The following is a 10,388-nucleotide window of genomic DNA, read 5'->3' on the forward strand; positions in this document are numbered from 1 at the left end:
ACCAGGCTGGGTGGGATGGGGCTGGGCCCGACGGGCTGGACACCCCCACGACGGGCCCCGGGGGACCCGGGAAGAAAGCCGACGAGCTCCAAGGTCGGAGGGGCCCCACGCATCTGAGTCAAACGTCCGGGCGACCTTGGGCTTCAGAGGCCAAGGTTTAAGGCTGGCTGCTCTGCGCTCCCGCGGGTGCGTGATGGCCCAGGGCGGGTGCAGGACGGCCCAGGGCGCTGGCCCTCAAGGATCCTGTCTGGCTGCCAACTCCTTGCTTGCAGAGCTAGCTGGGCACGTGGTTCCCTCCGGTGTTGCCATGCCACTGCTCTCCTCTGCCCTTCACCCCAAACACCCTGGCTGGGCCCTGGAGGCCCCCAAAGATGCCCAGGGCTCTCTGGAGCCTGCAGTTTTCGCCTTTTCTGACCAGCAGTTTGGCTGGTGCCCAGAGCCTGAGGGCAGTTGCAGTAGGCTCAGTCCTGGACACTTTGGCCTCACACTACCATGAGCTGGAGGTCAGATTCCCCTCCCCCAGAGCTCAAGCCCTGGCCTTGGCTTTGGTCTAGCCCAGTGGTTGGCAAACTGCGACTCGCGAGCCACATGCGGCTCTTTGGCCCCTTGAGTGTGGCTCTTCCACAAAATACCGGCTCTTCCACAAAATACCCACTTCTGCGCATGGGCCACAAAGTTTCAATCGCACTGTACGTGCGCGCCCGCACGTGGTATTTTGTGGAAGAGCCACACTCAAGGGGCCAAAGAGCCGCATGTGGCTCGCGAGTCGCAGTTTGCCAACCACTGGGCTAGACCAAGGAGCCATAAGCCTTCTTTTTTCTAGAAGGGGTGCCCTGAGATCTGGAGAAATTCTCCAGTTGGGCTTTTTAAATCCCCACAGGTCTGAAGATGCATTCTTAGTGGTCCTCACGTGCTCTCAGGGATTTTTTTATATTGGGTTTCTACTTCAATAATGATTATAAAAAATAATATAAGCACATTGTGGATTAACTTCATGACCTCCTTAAAAATACAGTTGTGCCCTCTAATCCCCAGAGGCAGTGCTGAGGAGGAGGGTGCTGGCAAGGGGCACTTCCCAAGTTGAGGACCAACAGCCTCTAAAGTTGGTCAGGAGGTCAGGGATGTGTGTGTGGGGGGGGCGACAGTGGGGGAGTTGTCCCTCAGCCTGCCCCTCTCCCTCAGTTACAGGCCTCAAATGCCACAGGTGGAGGCATCCTTTGGGGACCCTTCTGAGCTGAGTTGACACTTTGGGGCTCTATCCTAGAGAGGAAAATGTTCTAGGCCAGTCACTGGTGCCTCCTGGGGAGAGAAGTGAGCGGCTTTCAGGGCTGCTCCCACCCCCCAGGGGAAGAAATTAGGTACAGGTGTGTAGCTACCTTCCCTGGGACCAAGGCTGTGCTGACAGCCTTGGTCTTCACAGCCCCCTACTCCCCAGGGGAAGAAATTAGGTACAGGTGTGTAGCTACCACTGGTCACCCAGTCAGGTAGCTTGGGGCTGGAATGGCCCAGGGTGCTCCCCACCCTCTTACCTAGAGAAACTATCACCTTCCTCTCCATGTCCCGCCTGCTGGGGAAGGGTGTGGGAAAGAGTACAGAGCCCGTAAAACTCCCAGGAGGCCTCGCCTCCGTCTTCAGCGTGCCCTGAGCCAGTGGGCACAGGCAGCCTGCCAAGTCCCCGGCCAGAAGGGTGCTGACAAGCTGGACCTGAGGGAGCTGGGCCGTCCACACAGGGTGCAGAGTGATGAGCAGGAAGAGAGTGTGCTGGCTGTGCTGGTTGCCCTTGTCTCCTAGGTCACTCCCCCTCCCCTGAACTGCCCGCTATCGTCCCTGTGGCCTTAAGGAGCCCCACTGGGAGGTCAGCCAGCCAGCTGTCCTATATAGGAGGCGCCCCGACCTCTACTGCACCTTCTCAGGGGGCCGTTCTCTAAAATGCCTCTCCCCTGACTTCCCGCCCACCTTCCCTTTTTTCCTCTGCAGAGCCTTTTTACTACTCCCCATCCTTGCCCCAACTTGCCCTGGAGGGAGGAGGTGTTGCATCCATTCTGCAGGCCTGGTGCTCTGCAGATGTTCACAGTGTCTGACCCACTAAACCAGCGGTTCTCAACCTGTGGGTCGCGACCCCTTTGGTGGTCAAACGACCCTTTCACAGGGGTCGCCTAAGACCATCCTGCATATCGGATATTTACATTACGATTCATAACAGTAGCAACATTACAGTTATGAAGTAGCAACGAAAATAATTTTATGGTTGGGTCACAACATGAGGAACTGTATTTAAAGGGCCAGAAGGTTGAGAACCGCTGCAAATGGACAGGCTTGGGTTCTAGCTGGTCATGGGTGTGGGTGGTGAACAGGCCACATGGGTCTGTACTTCTGACAAGCTCTCCCTCCCAGCCAGAGGCAGACAGGAGAGAGGTTATATCAACTGCTGGGAAGAAGATAAAATGGGGCATGTGGCCACCAGAGGTCTAGGGGCAGACAGTCAGGCAGGTGGGGAGGGGGCTTGGGACCTGTACTGAGCTGTAGGCTTTGGGGTTAGATAGATGTGCAGTTAAGCCTGATGCTGCTACCCATCACGGCAGGTGACCTTGGACAGGTCACTTCCTTTGAGCCCAGATTCTGGGCTGAAAACCGGTGCGAGGTCTACCTGGGAGGCCTCAGAAGGGATTAGGTGAGAAGATGCCCCTGTTGGTGCTAAGCAGAGACTTGGGTGCTGTGGGCTGGAGCTTGCCGGTTGGCAGTGTCCCTGGGAGCAGGCACGGGGTGGCCTTCATCCATGGAGCACATGGGAGCCTGTGCCCTTTCCCCCAGAGGGCCTGTGTATTGGCTTTATGTAACCACACTAACTGCCCACAGAGGACAGGGGGTGGCCGGGCTGGTGCCAGCCACCACCTTGGTCCCTGTGATTTGAAGGCCAGGGCTGCACTTCCCTTTATTTATTCCCTGTTCAGTATCCAGCCTGCAAGCTTTCCTGAAGTCTGCAGTCCTGTGTGTGTGTGTGTGCGCGTGCATGTATGTGTGGGGCAGGTGAGGGGCTGTCCAAGTCACACCCTCTGGTTTGTGCAGCTCAGACTGGGAGGAGCCCCATCCCTGCAGAGTCCCTGTAGCCCAGAGCTGGTGGGACCGGTGCCCCTCAGACGCTCCTCTTTATTTTAGTGCCCCTCTCGGCTGAGGAGGAAGTCCGAGCAGCGGTGGGGCACCTGAGCCCAGGATGGCGAGCAGGAGAGTGCCTGGCGGAGTGGCACGTGCAGCCCAGGACTCCCGGCTCCCACTTCCTGCTTTAGGTGCGGCCCTGCTCCCTCCACGGCCCATCACCGCCCTGGGTCCAGCTGGCCAGGATGGGCCCAGCGGCCCCCTGGACATAGCATGCCCACTGGGCCGACTCCAGCACCCGGGGGCCATCTCCTCATTCAGCATCCCCACCCCTGTGAGCAAGAGCCTTGCCCCTGTCTGGGGCTGGCAGGGATTGGCCGGGGCTGCAGTCCCACCCTCCCCAAGAAGAATAGCCCACCCCGTACTGCGTGCCATTCCTTGGGGCTCATCCCTATGGGGCCTGGAGCAGAGGCCACTGGGCTCTTGTTTGGGTTCTTCTTCCCACTCTGGGGCATTGATGAGATGGAGAAGCTTCTGTGGAGAGAAATGGCCAAGAACTGTACCTGGTGGGTGGGGTTGGGACAGAGTGACCTGGTCACAATTCTAGTCAGAACCTGGGCTGTTGGAGGCCTGGCCAGTCCATGGGAGGTGGGAGGCAGGTGGTTGGGGGGGACGGTGCCTGTGTGCCTTGAACATGGAGCCCTGCTGGGGAACTGGGACAAAGGTATGCCTCAGGGCCAGGGGTTGCAGGTGTGAGCTGAGCTGCTGGGGGGCTCAGGCCTGCAGGAAAGAGGCCTTGGCCACTGGCTGTAGGAAGGCTGTGGTTCAGGGAAGGGCTGAGGCTGGGCTTGGCCTGGGGGTGGTGGGTGTGGCCTGAGCCCGGAACTCCACCAGGCAGCACCTAGGCTTGGGACAGTCACCAATCACCTCCTCCCTCTTCCCACAGTCCAGGGCCAAGGCTTGTGTTCAACCGAGTGAATGGCCGGCGGCCCCCTACCACATCCCCATCCACCGGGGCGACCCAGGAGACCTACACACTGGCCCACGAAGAGAATGTCCGCTTTGTGTCCGAAGGTAGTTTGGAGGCTCGAGGTTACGGCCTGGGCCACTGTTCCTCTTCCCCACTGTAACCTGACTTGCAGCTGTGAGAGCGCTGGGTTCTTCCTTGGCTTTCAACTTGTTTGTCCTGCGACAGTCCAGAAGGCTGCCTACTTCCACTTCTGGGCTGTGGTCCAGAGTGGCCACCAGGCCCTGGGGGCGGGGGGAGACAGGGTTCCAGGGACCTGGTTCAGCCTGACTGTCCTCTCCCTACAGCCTGGCAGCAAGTGGAGCAGCAGCTGGGTGGTGGCCCAGCCGGTGAGAGCAGTCCGAGGCCTGTGCAGTATGTCGAGAGGACCCCCAACCCCAGACTGCAAAGTGAGCCCTCCCCCATCCTCAGGGAGACCCCTCCACTCCCTGCCATAGTGACCTGGGCCCTGCCAGGTTCTAGTCCCAGGGCATAGCCGAGGGGACTTGAACCTGACCCACATCTTCACAGTTGCCTGCCGCATTTGGGGTCTGAGTGAGGGGCTTGTGGTCAGCTTGAGGGGGAGAGATGCTGACAGGTTGGGAGGCGACATCACTGCCCAGCCTTCTGCTCTGCCCACAGACTTCGTGCCCATTGACCTGGATGAGTGGTGGGCACAGCAGTTCCTGGCCAGAATCACTAACTGCTCCTAGCCGCCGCTTTGGAAGGAACGTCGCCTGCACGGGCCTGGCCCTGCCACATGGCAGACCCTCTGCTAGGAGAAGACCACGTGTACCCACTGCAGCAGGTCGTGCATCCCTCTGGGCCAGGCTGGACGCCAGCCACACCTGAAGTGCCAGCATTTGGACTTTTGTACCTTCTGACCCCTTGGCCCAGCTGTGCCAGGCTGCCAGGGGCTGAACCTGTCTGACCTCAATCCTGCTCACGGTGCCTGGGGACCAGCCCCTGGGGCTGGTATGGCAGAGCTCCAGGTTAATAAAGTCAAGAAACTGCCTTTTCAGCGTGGTCTTTATTTGGTGTGTGGCGGGTAGAAGGGGTCTTCTCAACTCAGCATAGCTGCTCTCCTGGGTCCTGCCAGAGGTGCTGGGGCCAGCTCATCTTCCTTGGGCGTCTGTGAACCTCACCCTGCCCCCCCGGCACCCACTCCTGCTCCCTCTCCCTGTTGGTGTTGGCAGGTGCCTGAGCCCAGCTTGGAGGCCCATCAATGTTCTGTAACTGGATCTGGGATGGGGTCCCAGGGTCCCCGGATTGGGGCCAGGGCTCAGGATCCCTGGTCCTCTCTCCCAGACTTGGCGTGGGACAGTGGAGGAAGGTGTCCCACAGGTTTTGGGGGAACCCTGGCAGATGACTATGGGAGCTGGGGTTGCTCAGCCCTCGGGTCTTGTGGGACACTGTTAGCCTGTTGGGCAGGTGACCTCACGGCTGACAGGATGAAGTGGGAGTACCCAGGTGTGCACGCTCCCTCCAGAGGGCTGGGCTGTCAGTGGGTGTGGGCCGCTCCTGGGGGTGGGTGTCATTCTGGAAATGGAGATGGACCCCAGAACGAGTCAGGAACCTCCCTGGATCCCATAGCTGGTGGTGCTAGAGCCCCCCTATTGGGTCGTGGCTTGAGAGTGCCCGCAGGGATCTGGGACAAAGGCTCCTATCCCAGGTTGCGACAGCGAAAGGGTGGCTGGAGCAGGCTGGGCAGGGTCTTGGGGGGCCCCCAAGAGACCTTACCACGAACCCAGCGCTGTTGAGGTGGGGATTGCAGCCCGAGATCACGTGGTCCAGAAGGCGGAAGTGACGCCGTTGCCAGGCGGCCGTTGCTAGGCGCGCGCTGCGTGCCCTGCGTGGGGCGCGCGGCGGCCGAGGCGGGAAGTGCAAGCGCAGTGCAAGCGGCTGCGCCATGGCGCGAGGTAGGCTCGCGGCCCGCAGACCCGGGTGGGGGGGCGAGCGGTCCGGGGTCCTGAGTGGGGGGCGGGCAGGGTCCGGTGGCCGGTGCGCACTGAGCCTGCGGCCTGGCTTCGTCAGCGCCAATCGCAGGCCCTTGGGCGGGTTGGTGCCGATCCTGGGCCCGAACCCAGTACTCGCACTTTGATTGCTGTCACTACTGGGGAGCGTGAAGACCCAGACCCCGGCCCCTCCCTGGGTCCGGCACCTGGGGCAGGTCCCCACACACCTCCCTGTCCCCCCAGTGTGGCAGCACCCATTCCTCAACGTCTTCAGACAGTTCAAGGTGGACGAGTGGAAGCGGTCCACTAAGGAGGGTGACGTGGCCACAGTGATGGTAAGGGAGCCAGAAGGCCTGGCAGCAGGCCGGGTGGGGTCCTCTTCTCTGCCTGGACACATGCGGGCAGGGCAGCGCCTCTCCTGGTGCTCCCTGGCTCTGTGGTGCACACTCCCATCTCTTTCTCCAGGACAAGACCCTAAAGTGCACTGTGTATCGCATTAGAGGCACTGTCTCCGCCAGCAATTACATCCAGCTCCCCAAAACCAGCGCGCAGTCCCTGGGGCTGACAGGACGATACCTGTACTTGCTTTTCCGACCCCTGTCCACCAAGCACTTCGTCATCCACCTGGACTTGTCCACTGAGGTGCTGAGCTTGAGAGCAGGGTCTGTGGTGGAGGCTCTGCACCCCCGGTGCCACCTCTTGTCTCCTTACAGCCACCTTTGTCCCTGCAGGACAGGCAGGTCATCCGTGTATCCCTTTCCAACCTCTTCAAGGAATTCAAGTCTACAGCCACGTGGCTTCAGTTCCCCTTTATTTGTGAAGGGACGTCCAGGAAAGGTGACACAGAGATGGGACGTCCGGGAGAGACAGCCTGAGGGCGGACTGGGAAGTAGGGCAGGCCCAGGCGCAGGATCCAGGAAAGGTGACACAGAGATGGGACGTGAATGGGACAGTGATAGTCCGGGAGAGACAGCCAGAGGGCGGACTGGGAAGTAGGGCAGGCCCAGGCGCAGGCGGGGCAGGCCCAGTCGGGCTCCTTAGTGGCCTGGAGTGGGGCAGCCTGCGTGGGGGGCACATGGTTTTGGCCATGGGGATGGGGTCAGGCCAAGGACAGAAGGCACTGTGGGCTGGCTGGTGAGAGGATGGGCACTGTTGACCTTGGTTTGCCTTCTGCAGACCTGGCAGGTGCGGCTCCCCCTGGTGCCCGCTGGACCTGCCTGCAGCTGGACCTGCACGACATCCTCCTTGTCTACCTGAACCGGCGCTACAGCCATCTCAAGAGCGTCCGGCTGTGTGCCAGCCTGCTGGTCCGAAACCTCTACACCAGCGATCTGTGCTTCGACCCAGGTGAGGGCTGTGCCCCACGCCCTGCACTTAGCCTACCGGTGGGCTGCTCCAAACCCATCCCTCTCCCGGGATTCTCTGCCCAGGAGAGGCCTTGGCACTTGGCGAAGGTGCCCTTGCTGCCCTAGCTCCCAAGACACTGGTGGGAGGAGGCGGTGGCTGGGCAGATGTTCAGGCGATACTCTGCAAGCACCTGGTGTGCTGAGGCTCGCCTGGGCTGGGAGAGGTTGCTGGCCGGGCTTCCTTAGACCTGGAGCACTCTGCTCTTTGTAGCTGTCACTGTCGCCGAGGCCCGGCGGGCAAAGCTGCCCGTCACCCCCATGCCTCGAGAAATGGCGTTTCCAGTGCCAAAGGGGGAGAACTGGCACGACCACTACATTCACATCCGGTGAGCAGTTCTGCCTGTCCCAGGGCGGCTGGCAGGGGAGGGCAGGGTGGCCCCTGTGCTGATTCTCCCTCTGCCCCACTGAGGTTTCCAAGCAACAGCCCAGCAGCGCCCTCCAAGCTGGTCCAGAGGAACTGCTCCCCTCCTGAGGCAGGTGGGCCTGTGGGCGTGCAGAGCTCGGCGGGAGATGGGGTCCCGGCATGGTGTCTGGGTGGTGAACTCCGGTGTGGTGCCTGCAAGGGCCTGGGCTAGCCTGGAGGTCATCCCGCGGTCCCAGATTCATTTGGGAGGCTGCGTGGAGGGTGCCTGGGGGCCTCGAGCTCTCCAGATGGGAAGGGTGCCGGAGCCTGGGGGCAGTGGCGGGCTGCGGCTGACGAGGTGGCTTCTCTCTCTGCTGCCCTGCCCGGTGCCTTCTGCCACATCCTTCTCAGGCCTCTTCACTCTGCTCAGTGGGTTCTGCCCTTTGCTTCATTGCAGGCTTCCCGAGACATGTACCACAGCTTCTCCCTCGCCCAGGGCCCTTCAGCAAGTCCAGGCTGGACAGCGTGTCCCCTGTGGTTCAGACGCTTGGCCCCACAGCTGTGAGTGCCTGTGCCCTTAGAGATGGGGCTAAGGAAGGTAGCCCCAGGGTCTGGCGGACACTGTCCCCCCCACAGTCCAGGCAGGCCTCCTTGAGGCTCCTTCCAGAGGATGGCCTGTCCTCTGAATGCTCAGAAGTCTCCATCGTGGGTGGCTCCGGGGTCGATAGACGAGAGCCCCCGGCCAGCGCGAAGGCCACGGACAAGCGTGCTGCTGGCAGTGGCCCTCCGGTGTCTGCTTGTAAGTTGGCTGTGGTGCCCCCAGCCCCAGAGGATGCGACCAAGCATGAGGTGAGTGCATGCCTTGAGGAAGGCAGGGGAGTCTAAGCCATAGAGGTGGGAGGGGCCTTGGTGAGGTGTGGGTAGGGGGATCTTGGGCCTTGGCTCACCACCAGCCATGCTTGGGCAGTTGGGCCTCTGAGGGTCCCTTCTCATCAGCCCCCTGGCAGAAAGCAGAGTAGGCAGGAAGCAGCTTTGGGCAAAAATTTATTTCAAAGAGTAAGGAGGGTCTGGTGCCCGGCTCCCAACTCCCAGCCCCAGGAGCCTCGGGGGCAGCAGCGGGAGGGTCTGGCAGTGTGGCCGGAATCCCGACTTCCTGCCACAGAGCAGTCAAAAGCAGCCCCCCAGTCCTAAGCAGCTTGTTGGGAGGCAGGAACCAGCCCAGGTGGGCAGCCCTGGCTGGACCGGGTCTTGCTTTCTGGGGTCTCACAGTGAGTTTGCCTGTTTCAGAGCTTCCTGCCAGATCCGGTCCTGAGGCTCAAGAGAGTCATTGGCCTTGGGGGCCACAGCACTAAATGGGTGAGGGGTCCCATGCTCTCGTTGGGTTGGACAAGTGTCAGAGGAAAGGCCTTATGTCCCCTGAGGTTGCTGTGTGCATTCCCTTCTTGCTCACGTCCGCACGGTGGCTCAGTGCTTCCTCAGTGACCGTCACTCACAGGCCCCCTTTGTTCGCACGAGTGCCGGCTGGTCAGTGTTGGTCTAAGTGTTTGAGCTTCCAGAGACCAGAGAGCTCTTACCCTCTAAAGCTTTGATGCAGCCGCGTGGGGCTGGTGTGGGCATGACTTGTGGGTCCCTGTGGGGTGTGGTCGGGGACAGTGGGAGAGGAGGCCCTGGCTTGTCAGGCCCTCCTGGACACAAGCTCCAAGTCTTTGTCGTCTCTCTGGTTTTTCATGGCCTGAACTCCAAAGTTTCCTGCATTGCAGACAGGGCTCAGAGAAAACTGTGTGTGTGTGTGTGTGTGTGTGTGCGCGCGCCTGCACGTGTATTCATGTGTCTGTAAGTCTCCTATTTCTTTGCTGTGTGCATCCCGTTGACTCCTGTGCACATTATGTGGGGAAAGGTATGCCAGGGTGGGGAGGCGAGGCCCACCAGCCTGCGATCTCAGCCTCCGACCCCCGTGCACAGGCCCTGTGGACCAAGGATGGGGCTGCTGTCGTGTACCCCTGCCACGCGATCATTGTGGTCCTGTGCATTGACACCCGGGAGCAGTGCTTCTTCCTCGGCCACACAGACAAGGTGGGTACCGCCTGGCCCAGGGGTGGCCTGCACCCAAAGGCTGCACCACTTCCCTCAACCTGCCACCTCCCCAGGTCTCTGCCCTGGCACTGGATGGGAGCAACTCTCTGCTGGCCTCAGCCCAGGCACACCCCCACAGCATGCTGCGTCTCTGGGACTTCCAGACCAGGAGCTGCTTGTCCCTGTTCCGGAGCCCTGTCCACACCGTCTGCTCCCTCAGGTGAGTGAGGGGCCGCTGAGGTGGGTGGGGGCAGCCCTGGTGACACTGACTGTCTCTTCCACGTCCACAGCTTCTCCGACAGTGGGGCACTACTCTGCTGCATTGGCAAGGACCGCCATGGGAAGATGGTAACAGGGCGGGCCGAGGAAGCGGGGCAATGTCCAAGTCACTCAGGAAGCACCTTCCCCCGCTGGCCTTCCCCGGCCCCGCAGGGGGCCTCCCACACACTGCAGAGTATCTTGTGTTTTACACCCCTTGTGGGTGGAGCCAACTTTTATTTTATATATTTTTA

The 10,388-nt window shown here is 61.0% G+C and overlaps 2 protein-coding genes across 5 annotated transcripts in view; both read left to right on the forward strand.

Moving 5' to 3' along the window:
- Position 1: 1 nt before the first annotated feature.
- On the forward strand, positions 2–5,114 carry FAM195A (family with sequence similarity 195, member A; the record flags this gene model as incomplete). Its single annotated transcript, XM_005870417.1, has 4 exons — positions 2–93; positions 4,040–4,167; positions 4,408–4,509; positions 4,742–5,114. Coding segments are annotated over 4 exons (393 nt in total), but the record flags the coding sequence as incomplete, so codon positions are not given.
- An 829-nt stretch (positions 5,115–5,943) lies between these two features.
- The window catches only part of WDR90 (WD repeat domain 90), a 17,162-nt gene continuing 12,717 nt past the window's right edge, over positions 5,944–10,388 (forward strand). For all 4 annotated transcript variants that reach the window (XM_014543023.1, XM_005870377.2, XM_014543024.1 and 1 more), the window contains exons 1-12: positions 5,944–6,018; positions 6,298–6,389; positions 6,520–6,696; positions 6,786–6,891; positions 7,231–7,401; positions 7,672–7,786; positions 7,870–7,937; positions 8,261–8,652; positions 9,091–9,159; positions 9,766–9,876; positions 9,951–10,096; positions 10,167–10,224. In XM_014543023.1, the coding sequence (XP_014398509.1) occupies positions 6,009–6,018; positions 6,298–6,389; positions 6,520–6,696; positions 6,786–6,891; positions 7,231–7,401; positions 7,672–7,786; positions 7,870–7,937; positions 8,261–8,652; positions 9,091–9,159; positions 9,766–9,876; positions 9,951–10,096; positions 10,167–10,224 (1,515 nt within the window). In that variant the 5' untranslated portion in view covers positions 5,944–6,008. The remainder of the gene's footprint in view (positions 6,019–6,297; positions 6,390–6,519; positions 6,697–6,785; positions 6,892–7,230; positions 7,402–7,671; positions 7,787–7,869; positions 7,938–8,260; positions 8,653–9,090; positions 9,160–9,765; positions 9,877–9,950; positions 10,097–10,166; positions 10,225–10,388) is intronic.

This window comes from Myotis brandtii, unplaced genomic scaffold (genome assembly GCF_000412655.1).
Source record: "Myotis brandtii unplaced genomic scaffold, ASM41265v1 scaffold317, whole genome shotgun sequence".
In the NCBI taxonomy this organism is placed as follows: Eukaryota; Metazoa; Chordata; class Mammalia; order Chiroptera; family Vespertilionidae; genus Myotis; species Myotis brandtii.